At 44.2% G+C, this 18699-nt stretch overlaps 1 protein-coding gene across 6 annotated transcripts in view; it reads left to right on the top strand.

Annotated features, from left to right (window-relative positions):
- Window positions 1-18699, top strand: part of RYR2 (ryanodine receptor 2) — a 540637-nt gene that overhangs the window by 436539 nt on the left and 85399 nt on the right. For 4 of the 6 annotated variants that reach the window (XM_045860777.1, XM_045860769.1, XM_045860787.1 and 1 more), the window contains 8 exons: window positions 2969-3139; window positions 4145-4204; window positions 6825-6959; window positions 9969-10004; window positions 10725-10837; window positions 12530-12626; window positions 14349-14452; window positions 15835-15886. In XM_045860777.1, the coding sequence (XP_045716733.1) occupies window positions 2969-3139; window positions 4145-4204; window positions 6825-6959; window positions 9969-10004; window positions 10725-10837; window positions 12530-12626; window positions 14349-14452; window positions 15835-15886 (768 nt within the window). The remainder of the gene's footprint in view (window positions 1-2968; window positions 3140-4144; window positions 4205-6824; window positions 6960-9968; window positions 10005-10724; window positions 10838-12529; window positions 12627-14348; window positions 14453-15834; window positions 15887-18699) is intronic. The other 2 variants (XM_045860807.1, XM_045860798.1) reach the window with 1 other exon arrangement.

Here is an 18699-nt window from a genome sequence, read left to right as displayed (position 1 = left end):
GGGGCAAGGCCCAGGTGAGGCGGGGTGAGCAGGTGCAGGATTGGTTTGAATCATTTCAGGGCCCTGGATCATAGGAGCCGACGCTGGCTGTCTGGCACCTGACCCTGGATCATTAGGACAGGTAGATTGGGCCCAGGCAGAGGAAGTGATTGCAGAAAATGGATGCTGGATTGGTAGGTTCATATATAAAAGATGTGCTTGCAGGCCAGTAAGTTTCTAGCACTAGGAACTGTCTGCCCTGGGAAGGGCAGGCAAGGGTCAGCAAGGCCCCACGGTGTCAAAGTGTCAGAATAAAAAGCTTGCTTAGTACACACACTTGCCACATAGCCAGTCAGCACATTATACATACGACTGGTCAATGTCACGTACAGTTGTCTCCCCTTATCTGCAGGGGTACCTTCCAAGACCCCCAGTGGATGCCTAAAACCGTGGACCGTGTCTGACCCTGTACAAACATGCAATAAAGTTTCATTTATAAATTAGGTGCAGAAAAGATTAACCACAACAGTAATAAAATAGAACAGTTCCAACAACGTACTATACTAAAAGTTATGTGAGGGTAGTCTTCCTCTCTCTCAAAATATCTTTTGAGTTGTTTATTTCTGGAATTTTCGATTTAATAGTTTTAGACCACAGTTGACTGCTGGGAACTGAGACTGTGGAAAGCAAACCACTGATGCGTGGGGGGAGTGGGCCCTGTGTTCATCAAGAGTAGATGTGTGTGCATCACATGTGCTGAGTACACAGCCCTCGAAATAGCAGCTGCAGGGTCGAAGAGGCACAGGGATCAGTTTTGGGTTCTCACCTAGCAGATGGGAAGCAGGCTTCCAGATTTGTGTTTTCTCTGTCATATGCGTTGGGAAAGGGAGGAACTTCCTATCAAAACACTTTAAAATGTATGTGTGGTTACTGAGTTGTCACTAAATAAGAAAATGAATATATTGCTTGGGTAACACAAAAAGTATGCCACCACATGGCCTACGACGTGCAGTCACGTGGCCTGTGGCCCAGGAAGTCAGTCCCCGCCAACTCCACACATAATGGGAAACGAGCTGTGTGGGAGGGCCACCTGCTGAACCCCGAGGGACCAGTCAGTGGCGGCTTTGTGGGTGACCCCCCAGGACTGTACACTGGCCTCCCTCACTACCTCTAGTCTTATTTGGAGTTAGAAATGCCATATGTTTGACATCACACACGAACCAGATGCTGAAGCTTTGCACACCTGAGGCACTCGTCCTTGCTTCATGGGACTGTGCCCTGAAACACCTGTGAGAAAGGGCAACTTTCTGTCCTTGGGGCCAGCATTTTGAGCATCAAGGGGGGAGACACCCCCGCCCCAGGAGAATGCTGCATGGATGGCACACATTTCACAGTGTTTGACCTGGAACCTGTTAGTGGCTTCCCGCACTGTGTCAGTGCAGGCTGGAGGTGACGACAACCTGCAGAGAGGGCGGGAGAGGCCAGTGTTTCCTTTGGGAGGATGACACGGTGTCGTCATACTCAAGGTGGATCACGGGTCTTGAGAGTGGACGTCGGTGGGTTCTACCTGAGTCCTCTGCCTCTGTCCCCCTTTGCGTCCAGTGCTGCTCACAGCATAGCTCCCGCATGGCTCACCCTGGGAACTGTGCTGGAGCTCCGACCAGTGGTAAAACTTACTCCTGTTTTTAGGGGGAAAAGCAAAGTGATGGACAGGAGCCGCTCCATTTTAATGTTTTGTCCCTAAATTTTCTCATTTTTACTCTATGACTGCTAACACTCTAAGACAAGATAGAAAGCAAATAATATTGATGAAAATTTTAGAAATTGGTGATTATGCTTTGCTTCCTTATTTTTTTTTTGGTTTTGCCACCATATGTTCTTGAAATTTTATATTACATAAGTGCAATAACCTCTTTTCTCCCCAGAAATAATGTTTCTAGTTCACACAAGGAGTGAAACATGCTCATTTGTTGCATGGTTTTACTGAGGGAGTACACACGATTTATGTGATGATATATTGAAATATATAATTAACGCAACATAATAGATAAGCTGCATTACTGTAAGATAATTCCCTTGTTTCCTTGTTTATGGGAAAAACTTTCAACATCCTTTTGTGATGGATTTTCCAAGATGGATTTGCCTTTTGGGCAGGCAAACTATTTGTATATTATACCCTCTTCTGCTTTTTTCTCAGTAGCCCAAAACTATTAAAATGTCATTTCTGTGAAAATGTCTTCAGTGTTTGAATTATTGTACAAAGACATTTGACATTCATGCAGAAGTGGATAGGGGGCTGTTATTTTAATTTTGGCATTAGAACATACCCCTACATGAGAAGACTCACTACCCAGTGAAAATCAGATCCTGACCTTTGAGGTGACCCTGTGGTTCGAACATAATCTTCAACGTAAGTGTGAGAAACCCCCGAGGGGGCATGGCTCTTCGCAGTTGTAAAGAGGTCACCCAGAGATAATCCCATATATTCACCTAACACCGATTAGTGTGTCGTGTCTGTTTGCACCAGGTTGGGGTTAAGGCCCCGAGGAGACAAGCCTATGCACTCGCAGAAGGGTTTTATGACAGTGTCGTGTATAATGTGGTATGTAAGCAAAACAGGCATTTGTCAAAACAAAAATGCACCATCTATCTTTAAATTTTTCTCAAATATTGAAAATTATAAAACATACAATATGTAAAATTACCATGGAATTTTCATTTATCCATAAGCTTCTCTAGAATTACAACGTGTTTTCCTTCTAAGATTCACTAGAAATGCACACCAGTGAATTGTAGGAACTTGGGAATCTGAGAGGAGGACTTAAAATGAGCAAAGTTGCCTAGAAGGAAAGAGAAAAAGAATTCTCAATAGGATTTCTAAACCCAGGAAGCAGCAGAGCATGCGGAAGATGAAAGCACAGTCAGGTTAGAAACGTTCAGGGCTATGGGAGAAAGCATACAGACCCTAACCCCCGTCCTGGTTCTGCAGGCAGCGGTCTCTGACCAGGAGCGGAAGAAGATGAGGCGGAAGGGCGACCGCTACTCCGTGCAGACCTCGCTCATCGTGGCCGCCCTGAAGCGGCTGCTGCCCATCGGGCTGAACATCTGTGCGCCCGGAGACCAGGAGCTCATCGCCCTGGCCAAGAATCGGCTGAGTATGGTGCGTTCCCCGTTTGCGAGCAGGGCGTAGTCGCCTGGCTGCAGACCCCACTGTCTGCAGGCCGCTGTCTCCCAGCTCTGAGCCAGGGTCCACCCACACTCTGTGCTCTGTTACCTGTGCGCTACACTGGCCCTAGGACTCAGGCAACACAATTGCCTACTTTTTTGGGAGGCTGTTTTTACTTCTAAATTATATTACTCATCTTCAAGGTGCTTTCAGGAATCTCATGGGAAGTTACAAGTCACTGGTTGTGAAAAAACAGATTTCTGTGAACTCCTGTATACAATTTTTGATAAGCGGCGTATTCAGTTCAGGAAGGGCCATTTTTCAGGGTTTGGACCAGAACGTGTTGTGCTGCTCGTGCTGAGCTACGGCATTGACCTTCCAGCCAGCGGCTCTTCTTCACAAGCGTGGAGATTTAAGTTCCCAGGGTTTCCCTGTGGCCTGTTTTTTATCTTCATGGTTAAGCTTATGAGGGTACAGTTTTTGAAAAACACACATGGGACAGCTATGCCACACTCACGGTGATTGGAGGCTGTACTCCCCTGCCCTGGGGCCTCTGCAGCGCCCTCTGTGTATCTGAGCCCAGGTACTGAGCGCAGGCCAGCCGGTGGTGTCTGACAGCTGATTCGCATGGCTGTGCCTTAGCACTGCCCGTGGGCTGTGTTTTAAGTGCTAAATTACTCTGTGGACATTTCGAGGAGGGGCAGGCTTCCGTTTGAAGCCCAGGGAGCATGCTTCTTCCTGCCCCACCCCTGTTGTGAACTGGAGACGCAGTTCCATTGAGTCTTAATGCACTTGCTGTGGAGTTCGAGTGGGTTGTTTCACGGCACTGCGGTGGCAGGAAAGTATCTGAAAGAGACCCGCAAATTAGCCACACGCATCCAAATCCTGTGAAGATACCATTTAGACATGCCCTGTTTTAAAAGGGGTGCATGGGATTTCTGTTGACTTGTAACAGGTGATGCTTCATGGGACTCCCAGGTAACATTTCTTTCTTGACAGAAAGACACCGAGGATGAAGTCCGAGATATAATCCGCAGTAATATTCACTTACAAGGCAAGGTAAGCCCCATTCATGCTAAAGCGCATTTAGCATCTGTGCCATGGTTAGCCTCTCTTTACAATAGTGTTCTAAATAATGCTAATTTAGCAATTAAGACAGTGAAAATATATTATTTTAATCAGTAGTATCCTACTTGAAAATCCTTTTGTATTACAAACCCTCAAGGCAACAAGTGTGTTTTTAAAGCAGCTCATCAGAGATTTCCAAACCTCGAAAACAATGTCATTAATTGACATACAGGTTGGAAATGTCCTTCATCTACCTGAGTTTGAGGACCTGTAAGAGATGGAGACGTGTGTCCACAAGAATTTGAGATTTCACACCTAGGGCTCAGAAACTAGATACATGCACTGTATTTAAGAGCTGGTTGTACTCAGGAGGTGTTAAAAACTGCTGTAACAGGGGTAACTGAGTTACCTAGAAAAGGGAGCGTCCATTTAGAAGAAACCACGAATGGAGATCACTGTGACACCATCTTTTAACGTGGGTAAGAAACAGAAATGCTGGAAGTGGGTTTTGTACTCAAGTAAGCATGGACTGTTACTTGGAAATGTTTTGATGCCAGAGGGTAATTTATTCCTGTGTTCAGAGAACCTGTTGCGTAAGGAGTCTAGCAGTTCATCACTTTCAGTCCACTGTTTGCTTGCGTGCGTGTGTCCTTTCTGAGGAGTCCTCCTGATTATGAGAGTGCCAACTGTCGTCAAGTGGTGACTACAGTGTAATGTGTGTCTTTCTGGGCATTAAATATTTCTTTCCAAAGGTTCAAATCATATTGTTTTGCTCTTAACACTTTGGAATATAATACGAGAAAGGTGAGACAAACCATTACAATATTCACAACCACAAATATTTATTGGGAGCCATTTCTGTGTGCACCTGGGTGTGTGCTAAGTCACATGTTTAGTGAGAACCCTCCCAGGGAAGACTAATTCCCACCAGAGAACACTCTCTTTCCAGTTAGCAAAAGAGTTTAAACATTTGAAAAATGTTCATGAAGCCTCCAGCTGAAGCTCAAGGGAGGAGTTTATGCCACATGGTGTTAGAGGACATCACGTTCCCCCGAAAGGTGGTCAGGATCCCTGGGGACTTGAGGCCACACTGTGAGGACCATTGTCTAGGACGAGCACTGCTGGGTGGATGTGTCCCGGGTATATGCCACTTTCAGGACACGGTCCCATCCAAAGGTTACATTCAGACTCACAGAAGGGAGCCGTTCCATTACATTCTAGAGGTCACGGGTAGCAGTTCTTCAGACAGTCTGTGCTGAGCCCTGGGGAGTCAGGAAGAAAGAACAGGAAAGGAAACACGTTTGTCATTAACAGTTCTCCTCCTAATGAATGAGAGTGGACTGCGACGAGGTAATGCATCCACATTATTCCGACACTTCATTCTATGCTTTTTGACACTGGGGGTCAGCACACGTTTAGGGGACATGAAGACTCGCAGAAAATGAAGCTTTTTCTTTCCTAGCTCCTTCCTGAATACATTGTCTTGAAACTGTAGAAATGGTAGCTCTGAACAACAGTAAAAAAGTGATAAAAAAGAACAACAGTAAAAAATGATTAAAAAAAGAAATGGTAGTTCTGGGGACAGGGGAAGTAATTTTATATTAGAATAAAGATTGTACTTATTTTGCCACATAAAAGTAAGGATGCATACTAAAATCTAGACGAACCAAGTACAGTCCTCAGATGAAAGCACTGTGTGGAGAAAAAGCACTTTGTTTTCCCATAGGACAAATGGCATTTACGAGTCATCCAGGGCATGAAGCTCCACCTCTGCATTTGCCTCCACATGGAAGTAATTTCTGACATTTCAGATTAGGCTTTCCTAGGAAGATCGGCGAGGACCCGATGTGTCCTTCCACTTTTGTTCCAGTGTTTTTAATGGAGACGTTAAAGGGAGGGGACCTAGGGGTTGCTTTGCTGTTCTGGTGGCGGTGTTCTTCTGTATTATTTTTTTGGAGCAATGTGTTTCATCCCTGTGGAGATGCTTGTTGTCGTCGGTTCTGTGATTCCTGATGATCCTCGTTAGAGATATACAGGATTCAGTTACGCCTTTCACTCAGAAAACTTGACGGTGTTAGGAAGAAGAATGGGTAGACTCCTTCACTGTAACCATACAATTGTATAGCTCTCCATTGATTACATTAATTGATACTTTGTTTCAGCAAGACTAAGCTCCCTTGTCCCTGCATTTATAGGTAATTGTGACCCTATGGCACTGTCTGTGAAAGTAAATATGTGCATCTCTTGGGGTTTGACTGGGAAAGGAAGAGAGAGAGATGAAAGGGCTTTGCTTTTTGCTTTTCCTAAATATCTCCAAGTCATCCTTAAATCGTAGTTGAAACTTTGCTTGTTTAGGGAAATCTTCCCAGCCCCCAGCAGACTGGGTTGAGCCTCGTGATGCCCTGCATTTCTTTGCAGTAGCCCTTATTTTAGTTGTAAGGCTTTGTTTGATGTCTGTCTTCACACTAGAGACGAATTTCCTGAGTACAAGTTTCTCTCCTGTCTCCATCTCCGGACAGCATTCGGTGCGGTGCAGTGTTCAAATGTAGTTGTAGATCTTCCTGTTTCCACTGCAGCCTTGCATTTCTGAACCTTTGCCTTTGCTCTGCAGCTGGAGGACCCTGCTATTAGGTGGCAAATGGCCCTTTACAAAGACTTACCCAACAGGACTGAAGACAGTTCAGATCCTGAGAAGACAGTGGAGAGAGTCCTGGACATAGCCAACGTGCTCTTCCACCTCGAACAGGTGAGATTCTGTGTTCATTCAGTTGTATTTACCTAATTCATGCACAAACATTTTTTTAAAGATGCATGTCAAATTGTTAACCATGGGCCAAAAAATTACATGTTCAGCATATTCATTGTAAAGAATATATGACTCAGGAATAGTTAATATTTAATAGATACAATTTCTAAACATATTTTTGTAGCAATATATCGACAGTGTATTTAGGGAGATCAAGGCCTTTGTTTAATTATTTTATTCAAAATATCTCCAAAATTATGCAGATAATTAGGATTATATACTTAATTTTAAGTCATTCAAAAATTTCAGGAGTTCCACATGATTTCAAATGCATTGTGCTTTATCATCTTTATCACCACTCAAAAAAAACATTGACCTACTATCTTTCACTGGTTTGATATTTGAAATGTCTGTCTCATGTTTAAGTTGTCCCTTTCATTAGAGATATTTTTGAGCTAATTTTTCTAAGATCAGTAGTAAATTCCATTTAAAGAACAATGCATTATTATTAAAACCATGTAAGAATAATGTTTTTACATAATTTTCAGTTGCATCCTGTTTTAAACTGTAAAGCTCACTGTGTGTTAGAGCTTTCCATTCATTATCTTTGCTCAAGAATCCCCAAACCAACAGTATTTGAAACGTTATCAGTTGGTGGGTTTTATTTTTGTATAAGGGACCCTGTGGCGGAAGTAAAATATCTGCAACACAGAGACAGTTTCTATTTAATTCTCACGAGTCCTATTCTGTAAAACAACGCAGTGAACCAACAGTACCCTCTGTCACTGGGCCTCCAAGACAGTGCCTGCCTGACATGGCTTATAAATAGCAAAACGCCCTGTGGTCGCAGGAGTTGCATCTCCCAAATGCTTGGCAGAACACAGCAGCTTTGCAGTGGTGCACACTTTTCTTTGATTCCTGACACACACTGCCGATGACCTCCTGTCCCTGTCCTGGCCAGTTAAGTAGCCCAGTGCCATACGCTGTGTCGCTGCACTTGGTGAGAGGGAACTCAGGGGCTTGATGCCATACGGTGACTGATGTGTTTTATCTAAGTTACACAGTAATATGAGTAATATAATGTACTGTAAAAATATAGGAGATTTCACATTTCCCTGTCTCCATAATATTGTCATGGAACATCAAATAAATACAGATTATCATCCATCAGCAGACGACAGGATCTGAGGCAATGGAATTTGAAGTATACATAGAGTCTGAGTTGTATTTCTAGAGTTATGTGCATATTTAGGAAGATTGTTAAATTTCATTAAATGGCTGCTAGAGGACCCTTTCTGGTATCATTGCTGTATCATATGTTTTTAATTCTTCCTGGTTTCCATGAACATAGCTGGGGTTGCTTAAATGAATTTTAGATACATTAAATGAAGCATATTGAAATCTGATTGTTTTATTTTATTTGGATATTATATTTTCATAAATATATACAATCATAATGAACAATGCCATCTGTGAAGCAGTAACATTCTTTTCACTGAGCAGCCATTCATTCCCTGAATGTGCTCCCTGCGAGGACGCAGCCCCATGGGAGGGTGCAGCCCCCATCTGAGGGCACAGCTTCATGGCGGCATCACACTCACCAGGCACTGGGACTGAACTCGGTCCCTGTACTCAGGTCGCTGGAGCTCTAGGCGAGGGTGAGGACACCAGAGCAGATACATGTGTGATGAGATAGCTTGCTTGGGCACAATGTGCTGAAGAGGGTACAGTGCCCTGTACCCTTGATCTAGTTGTGGAGTAGGTGATCCCTGTGTAAATCTTAAAGGAGAAGTAGGGATTATCTGGAAAAGGTAAGGCAGTCAGGTTTTAGTCAACGGCAAGTGTCATTCACATGTTAAGGACAGAAGTAAAAAGAAATAATCAACTATCAAAAGATAGGAGAGAGTGGGAGATATCTGTCTGGAGAATTCACACCTTTAATCCCTCTAATGTTAACTTGTAACTCAGTTTGCAAGTAATACTTCACTTGCTAAACTCAGTGCAAGAACAGTGGATGCACAGGAAATACTTGGTTTAATTTATCTCCAGCATCAGCTGCCTTTGTGAATGTGTATTTTGTATTGTACACCTGGTAATTCTACTTATGAAGGTCAGCTGTCTCCATGGAACTTCCTAATGCTCAATCTCCAGCCAGGCTCATTGGCACAGCCAGGCATTCTGTCTGTCTTTGGATCACAGACTCGACTGATACCCAGTTACTTAATATATAGGCAAACTCACTATTTAAGATCTTTTCTTGTGCAATAAAATGCTGTGACAAGTGGTAAATTTAATGATGAAAGAGACCTTTTCTACCATGTTCATTGTTGTATCTTGTTTTTTTAAAATATATTTTTGTAACTTTGTAAAACATATTTTTATTGATTGATTAGAGGGGGGGCAAGAGAGAGAGAGAGACATCAATTTGTTACTCCACTCATTGATAGATTTGTTGATTGATTCTTCTATGTGCCCTGACTGGGGATCGAACCCACAACACTGGCATATCAGGACAATGCTCTAATCAACTGAGATACCTGGATGGGGCCACTACTTTATCTCCTATGTCGAGACTCTTGAATCGTGTTTGGTGACTGTCAGCTATGCTAGTAGAATGCCATATTCTAATAAAAGCTACCATTTACAGTCTTGGATCTCAAATTGGAGTATTAAGTTGGTATGTGTTGGGTCTATTTGAACAACACTGCCCTTGGTTCTGTTTTCTGTTAAGTCTCTGCAGTGTCTTGTTTCACTTGGCACAGTCATTGAGAAAAGACCTGAAGTGGATAGTTGTCAAGAAGTGTTAACTGATCCAGTGGAGGGAAGAGGGTCACAGAAGCAAATGTCGTCAACTTAGGTTGCTTTCTTAAAGTTTCTAAACCACTCGAGTCCAAACAATCTTAAGCTTTTCCTCAAGCATTGTTATAGTTATGTTTTGACCCATTACTGCAAAGGATAATAAATTTAGTTTTATTTTTTTAGCTAACCTGACATTATTATTTCTTCCAGAAATCTACGTGTGTGCGTTGGAGATATTACAGTCTGGGAAGTAAAGTGTTAAATTGCCTAGAGATTACTAATTAATTTAGAATTACATGTTGGGACTTTCTCTCTAATACTTATAATTAATCTCTTTTTCCTCTTGGAGTTCCAAACACCATTAGCTAAATAAATAGCTTGCTTGCATCATTCACTCATTTGTCCCTATCTAACAAAATAGTTAAATATTTTAACATTTTTGCAAAATTACATCCTTTTACTCATTCCTAGTAATGTGTTCATGAAGCCTGGTCATCTTAGTGTCACCCTATATATTAAGAAACAATAGAGGTTTTATTAGACTTTTCTTTAAGTGCTTCTATGTATAATACTGCTGTAACTCTTATGATAAAATTAGTTAAAACGGGTACATAAATAAAAATGGGTTTTTTGTATAGATAGAAAATGTTTCAGAACCATAACCGAATTCTGAAAAGGATGCAAACTGATTTTCTTATAGAATGGTTTTATATTTCTTCCATCTTAGAGATGACATTGCTTCTAGTACACACTATTGGGAAAGTATATTTTTGCTAAGAAAAATGTGTAACATTTTAAACTATTGCAAATTTAGCATTAGGTAACTCTCAGGACATGGGCTTTCCCCTAATTTTAAGGTGCTTTTGGACTTTAAACTGCAAAAGTTTTTAGCTGACAGGCATAGCTGTTCAATACAGCGTGTTGCGGCGAGCTCGGGGTTGACTCGCCTGTCCGTCGCCCCTGCAGGTGGAGCACCCCCAGCGCTCTAAGAAGGCTGTCTGGCACAAGCTGCTCTCCAAGCAGAGGAAGAGAGCGGTGGTGGCCTGCTTCCGGATGGCCCCTCTCTACAACCTGCCAAGGTCAGAGCTGTTTAATGCTATGACAGGTTGAAGCTAGGTGTCCAAAAAAGCAGTGGGGTCTAGCCCCTACCTTGACGTGAGTACCGTAGTGCAAGAGAACGACAGAGGAGATGTGTTGGCTCCTGTGCGTAATGACGGACTTTGTTTTCCTTGGTTGGTTGTTCTCAGAGAACTGGGGTCTCCAATGTGATGTTCAGTGACATTTACACTCAGAAGCTGCTTGTCTGCCTGGCTCAGATTTGCGAATCTTTAGACTTTTGTCCAATTTCATACCCTCAGTACCCAGAATGCTGACACTCAGTAAGTGGATGAACGAATGAATGAATGATTTAAGGCAGGGACTTAAAAACCAACCAACATCACACCTTCCTGTCACCAAGAACACCAGCCTCTTCTCTTGGCCATCTCCTCACATGGAGTATAAAACCGTGAGCTGCTTCCAAATTCGCTGCCTCAGCCACGGTGTCACCAGTTAAGTCACATGGGACAGTCCTCTCCGGTGACTCCCATGGAGCTGTTCTCCAGGTCTCGTCATGGTTTCTCTGAACTGGTCACCTTGCACTTCCATTTGTGGCCACCTCCTCACGCACCTGCTTGCCACCTCCTCTCAGGTTGGTAGCAGCAGTGCTGACCTGGCTTCTACGCCGTCACAGAGCCTGCTGTCCCACCCTCTCTTTGGAAGTGGACGTGCCACTTCCAAAATGTTGTCCCTTATTCCAGTGCTTCTTGTAGCAAATACGCTAACCTACCTGTGAGAAGTAGCCGGGCCTCTGCTATCGAGTCGGGGTTTCTGCCAGGGCTCCACGGGGCATCGTTTGGAGGCCACACTACGGTTCTGATACACGTGAGGTCGGGCCCGCCCTCTGCACCCCTCTCTCCAGTACGAGAGTTTATACTGGTCCCCAGGGGCCGTTTCCTCTGCCGCTTGTCCAGGGCCCTTCGTAACCCTGACTGCACGGCCCAGGGCTCTGCAGCCTGCTGCTCCCCGTCCTGCAGCACCGCCTCATTCTCGACTTCTGAGATTCTCGTGGGATTCCCTTGTTTTATCCGTTCTTACTCTCGTTCTTCTATTGGAGTCTTGTCTATTTCTCTTCATAACTTCGTGATGAGTTTACGGATCTTCCCAGTCTGCGCTTTCTGTTTCTTGGGCCTGTTTCTCATGGCTGTTCCAGGACGGAACCTGTGGCTGTGTGCTTGCAGATAGCCCCACCCCGGTCCACCTGATTTGTGACCCTTGGGCCTGGTGCCTGACCGTAGCTCAAGTACCGAGGAGTTGTCTCCTCAGAGTTTTTACGTTGTTTACTCAGAGCCACTTTTTTTCATAGTAGCTACCATTTCATGGGCATCTATCCAGTGTGCTTTGTATTTTTTATCTCATTTTGAGTCCCACAAAACAGAAGTAGATATGAGGTTATCCTTGGTTTATGAACTAGAAAAATAAAAGTTGGCAAAGTGAGATAACTTGACTAATGTTACAAAGTTTGGAAATGGCGAAGCCAGGATTCAAATCCAAAGTCAGTGTGTCATTTCAGAAACCTTGCCCTGTCCCCTCCAAGCAGTGCTTCTCCAGTCAATTGCAGAGAGTTTATTTCTATTTTAGTGCACAGAGGTTTAGTGATAAAATACTATGTAATATCTTTTTAATTTATTTGAAAAAACAACACTGTGTTTGAAATTGTGCTCATCTTTTAGGCATCGGGCCGTCAATCTCTTCCTTCAGGGATATGAAAAGTCCTGGATTGAAACGGAAGAACATTACTTTGAAGATAAACTGATAGAAGATTTAGCAGTATGTCTTTAATGGGCTTTAAAATGAAAGGGTTTGGGGCCTAATGGTGTGAGCAGTCATCATGTGACACTGAAGAGAAAACCTCATTGCACATAGAGGTTTTAGGAAACTTTATTCTTGATTGTTGACACATTCAGTGTTTAGGAGAGAATTTAGAATTTAAGATGAATTATTGATTAAACTTTGATTCTGTTATTCTTTTGAAGTCATCCCCAACGCACCTTTAAACACCTCAGAACCAGGATAAAACTATAATGGCAGAACCAAAACGAAATTAGTCACCAAAAATAAGTTGAAGGTTGATGAAAGCAAATGAAAAGTAGCTGTCATGTAAAACGAGGCAGAGCTGGAGATGATGGCAGGCTGGCATAAGCAGGACAGGGATCACGCAGGTGTCAGGGAGAGCGAGGAGGGTGTCACCGGGCACAACAGTGAGCGGGCGCTTGGGGACCACTGCCTTCATCTTTTCTGTGTTGGGGGAATGCAGACTGGAGCAGCCACGATGGAAAGCAGTATGGAGATACCTCAGAAAATTAACAGTGAAACTTCCTTATGGCTCAGCTTTTCTCTTTTTCAGAATTTATCTAAAGAATCCCAAAATGCTAATTTAAATAGTATGTATGCACCTCGATGTACATTGCCCACATTATTTACAGTTGCCAAGATTTGGAAGCAGCCCAGGTGTCCATCTGTAGATGAGTGGGTAAAACAGCTATGGAACATTTATACAAAGGAACTCTATTTGGCTGTAAAAAAAGAAAATTTCACCCTTTGTGGCAGTATGGATGGTCCTGGAGAACATTATGTTGAGTGAAATAAGCCAGTCAGAGAAAGACATGTACCATATGATTTCACTCATACATGGAATCTAAAGAACAGACTGAACTAACAGCAAAACAGAGACAGGCTCACAGATAGGGAGCAGACTGACGGCTCTGGGAGGCAGGGGTTGGGACTGGAGGGATCAAGCCAAAAAGAAAAAGAGCTTGCGGACACAGAGAATAGTGTGGTGATTATTGGGAGGAGGGGTGTGGGAGGAGGTAGAAGAGTGTATAAGAGAAATAAATAGTAATGGAAAAATACAATAAAAAACAATTAATAAAACCAATGGTAGAATATTGGATTTATGGTAGAAATTTACCCAGTTCTTGCAACACTGAACCTTAAAGCCAAGAAAGGGCATCATTTATGTACAGAGTCACTACAATATAAATAAGTTAATCAATATATTAAATTCATTGTCACTCAACAAAAAGTCAGGATTAATTAATTCTACCATCAGTAAAAATGCTTCATAATTTTCCTCATGGTGAAAGTTCTATCCAATAGTACAAACTTATTTTTTAAGTCTTAAAAGTAACTGAAAATGGGAAAGAAGTAACCAACATGTACTGACACACACACTCACATACAGAATTACATGCACATGTGTACTCACAATCACATGCTCATACATGTATACACTGGCACACACATGAGAAAAAGGTCACATACATGCACATATTTACATGCACACATACCCAAACACGCTCACACAGACATCGCACACCCACAGCCTAGCATACACACGCACGCTCACATGTCCTCACACACACTCAGAAGCACACTGCCACAGCAGAAGAGGGGGGTTTCCTTTTCCTCGTCATTTGTAGCCTTCCCATTTCTCCCGGATTCGACGGGACATTTCACTGAAATGTGAATTTCATGAATTTGACCTTGTAGAAGCCTGGAGCAGACCCCCCAGAGGAAGATGAAGGCCTGAAGAGAGTGGACCCTCTGCATCAGCTGATCCTCCTGTTCAGTCGCACGGCCCTAACGGAGAAGTGGTATGGTCGGGAGGAGGGTCCGTGAGAGGCGCAGGGAGAGGAGCGAGGCGCTGTGTTGGGAGTCTGTGTCCCGTCTTCCTGTTTCTGTTTCATCGGGTCTGGTTCGGAGAGAGCCTTGTCCAGAAATAGGACCGGTCCCGTTACACCTGTGGGCCAGCGTTCATTCAGTTTCAGGCTTCTATACCTACTCTAGTTCTTAACAGTTTGTAATTCGCTGATCACTTGCTTCTGAATCTTCTTACAAAATGATTTTTCTGTTTATCACAAGCAGCCTTTATAAACAAAACAGAGAGCTCAAAGCAAATGTTAGCACCAAACCTGTGTGGAGAACCAGTAGTGACAAAGGGCTGGTGCCACTGTGCAGGAGGTCTTAGGAACCCTGGGGGAGGGGCATCTTCTCAAGGGGAGGTCTCTGTGAGGCCTGTTTTAGGGCCTCCTCCCTTTTCCTGGCTTCTGCAGTCTCATTTGTGTGACTCCCCCAAAGCCACAAAGGCCAGACCTCTGTGGATTATATGAGAAACACCCCCAGGCCAGCAACCCAAATGTACCCCGCTGCCGTTCCTGCAGGCCCCTGCCAGATGGGCTCTTAGACGAGAGGTTTCCAAGGCCAAAACCTGTATCTGCTTCCTCCCTGGGAGGCTTCCCTCACTCTCCGCAGGAGCGGGAGATGATTGGTTCCCAGCCCATGTGCACAGAGGCTTCCCAGAGTCCTGAGCAGACGTTCAGCCTCAGCAAGGCCACGGTCACGAGCATTTCTCCCTCTGACCGAAGCGACCTCTACTTCTCTCACAATTTCTCCATCCCTCCCTTATTACCTCCTAGCTAATGAGTCATCTCATCCCTAAGTGTAGAGCCACTGTGTCTGCCATCACCAGGTAATGAGCGCGTTCTCGTAAGTGGATCTTTCTGATGGCTGGAGCTTAGGACTCCAAAAATAACTTTGCAGTGAGTTTTTTCTGATAGAAACCTTTCTTTATAAATCAATAGTTTCCATACTTCTTAAAAAGAGGATGATAAACATTTAAACTTTTCTTAATTTTAAGGAATTGTTGTGATGATTTTTTATAGCACAATAACATGGGGAGTCTTTCCATCAAATGTCACTTCTGTCAAGAGCCCCTGCCTCCTTTAAACTTGCTTGTTCCAAGTTTTGTAGTTTCCAGAAAATGAAAGTTACTGCATTTATGTGTAAATCATTACTGTGTCTCTTCCAGAAGGTAAGGTGGGCCGCTGTTTGAGATCTGAGATCATTACTCTGCCTAAGTTTTGTGTTTGTTTCATTTAAAAAATGTATACTTGTTTAAGAATATAGGGTGTTTTACGTGATGGTGATTGACTAGCCTTCTACTTAAAAACAATGTTTTTTTTCTTGTTTTTCATAGCAAACTGGAGGAAGATTTTTTATACATGGCTTATGCAGATATTATGGCAAAGGTAAATAAATATCAGTCTTCATTTTAAAGTTCAATGAAGTACAGTTACTTTATCTGACAGAGGGTGAGAATGTATATATTTCTGGAATGAAATAAAATGCCCTAGACCTTAGGTACCTCAGGTGCGTTCATCTCAGCTCCCTACCTGTTCCATGAATCTCTGTTGTCACTTCCTGGACAGGTAACCATTGCTTTCTCCTCTAACATTTTATTTATAGGGAGCTCGCTAACTTTTCAAACGTCCATTCATTCAACAAAAACTCCCTGGGCAGCGAGGTATTTGGAGACACATGGTGACAGAGAAAGGCACACACCCTGCCACCTTGGAATTCATTGTCTATGGGGAAGACAGCACTCAAACAGATGATCACAAACACTCTGGTGCGTTTAATGGTGGAGGGACAGGTCACACAGCCCACTGGTGGGTTCCACTTAGTCTGAGGTCTAAGAAAGGCCTTGATGGGGAAAGGATGGCTTGACCCTGAAGAGTCAGTAACAGCTGGTGGCCACTGAATGTGTGTGTCACATACACCATTTGGGGATGGGTCTGGAAGGGGGCCGGGTAGTCAGAAGCTTCTGGCCTGAGCAGCTGGGGCACTGGCAGTGCCACGTGCCGAGGACAGAAGGAGCAGGAGGTCACAGGCCCACAGTGACAAGGACAGATAACAGATTTTACAGTGCACACACTAGTTATGTGCAACGGCTGAGTGAAGTCACAAATGTGGAGTGATGTTCATGTCACATTGGCATTAAGTGTCTCGGAAGGCTGCTAACTACACACCTGGCCTTGTGTGCATCACAAGGTTAGTTGCAGCCGTGGGCATGGCGGTCTCGCCAGCAGAGGGCAGCAGGAGCAGAGAGGAGGGCTGGGGCCCAGACCCTGAGGACACAGAGGGGTTGGGGAGAGGAAAGGAGCCTGTAAAACAGCAGGAGAGAGTCTGCAGTGTGCAGGCACACGGGCGCTGGTGAGCAGGTGTGCAAGCGACAAGCTGCGTTCTGAGGTTCCACAGGTGCGGACTGAGTACCTGTTCACCGCGTGGCCACGTCAGCTCTGTGGGCAGGACTGTGGAGAGAGGACCCTGGTGTGGGTGCTGTGGGGAGGAAAGCGGGGCTCCCGTGGGAGGAGCTTGGCAGGACCTTCCTGAGAAAATGGAAGAGGAGGAGAAAGAAAGAACGGGAGGTGAAGGGGGATTGTTTTGTTTGTTCGTTCCTTGTTTACTTTTCTGAGAGAGATTTGAACCTGCGGGAAGACTTCAGCAGAACAGGCAAGGGACTGCCTTTCGGAGCGTGGCTGTGCACGTGGGTGGGAGAGCGGCATGGCAGGTTGCAGAGCGTGAGGGACTGTCACCATTGTCCAGCCTCGCTTCAGAGCAGCGGCTTACCACCCTTGGTCTCCGGGCGTGCACACTGATGGCTAACACCCTGCGGCGCACCAAAAGTGTGTTCTTGCCAACCTGACAAAGAAACTAAATACAGTTTTCATTCATTCACACGGGGCAGCTGTTGTGTTGACTGTTGTCACTTTTTAAAATTCGACCATCGGAGGGAAAAAAGGTCAGTGCCCCTGACTAAACAGTCAGGTGCTCCATGTTTCAAACACTCTTCCAGCGCACCGGTAGAAAACGGCTGTTTTAAACCATATCCCACAGTAAAAAGTACATTTTCCAGCATTTAAAAAAAATATTTTATTTATTTATTTTTTAGAGAGAGAAGGGAGGGAGAAAGAAAGAAAGAAACATCAATGAGCGGTTGCTGGGGGTCACGGCCTGCAACCCAGGCATGTACCCTGACTGGGAATCGAACCTGCGACACTTTGGTTCGCAGTCCCATTTTCCAGCATTTTTATGGAAACATAAAAATAGATCCTTTGAAAGAAAATGTTCCTGAAATTATACTGTTCCTCTGAGCACTACAGTCTGATATTTTCTATTCTGTTTAAATTTTTAAAATGTTTGAGCCCTGACTGGTGTAGCTCAGTTGGTTGGGCATTGTCCTGCAAACCGAAAGGTTGCTGGTTTAATTCCTGGTCAGGGCCCATGGCCTGAGCCGCAGGCCAGTCCCTGGTTGGGGGTGTGTGATGTGCAACCAATCCATGTCTCCCTCTGACACGTGTTTCTCCCCCTGCCTTTCTCCTTTTCTTCCCTGGTCTCTAAAAATAAACACAATCTTTACTAGAAATGTTTGAAATCATGACTCACTAAATAGATTTCACATCCAATTAATGGGTTGAAACCCATAGTTTTAAATGATTTTGAGTTAAAAGATTAAGAAGAAGACGCTTCCTCCTTTGGAGGAGGCAGGTGTGGGGTACTGACCAGCAACTACAGGGTCCGGCACAAGTAACGCCCCTGTTGTCTTACAAAATCTTTTATTACAAAATCATAAGCATGTAATCCTGTAACATAACAATAGCACACTCAAGCACACCATATGACATTTTAGGCAAAATGTTCAAATGAAAACTATTACACCCATATTATTACCATACCAGCCATACTCAAGTAGGCGTTACTTCTGCCGGACCCTGTATTAAAACAGGTCCTGGTGATCCAGAAGGTGGATTTAGGCAGCAGTGCCATCTTCCCCGTGATTCTGTGGACCAGATGCAAATCAGAGCAGGCAGGAGGTTGTCCTGAGGAGAGGGTTTGGGCCGAGCCAGCCCAAGGACCCAGGGGCGTGGCTGAGGGCTGGAGCACCTGCTGTAACTGGAATACATGAGGAGATGGGGAAGAGGGAGCCTGGTCAGGATTACAAAGGCGTCCTGGCCGTGTCCTGTCGAGGGAGCCAGCGAGGGATCGGGCAGATGGGCAGACG

The sequence above is a fragment of the Phyllostomus hastatus genome, unplaced genomic scaffold (assembly GCF_019186645.2).
Source record: "Phyllostomus hastatus isolate PE091 unplaced genomic scaffold, TTU_PhHast_1.1 phas_contig_148, whole genome shotgun sequence".
NCBI classification, from domain to species: domain Eukaryota; kingdom Metazoa; phylum Chordata; class Mammalia; order Chiroptera; family Phyllostomidae; genus Phyllostomus; species Phyllostomus hastatus.
This window is presented reverse-complemented; position numbering and strand designations above follow the sequence as displayed.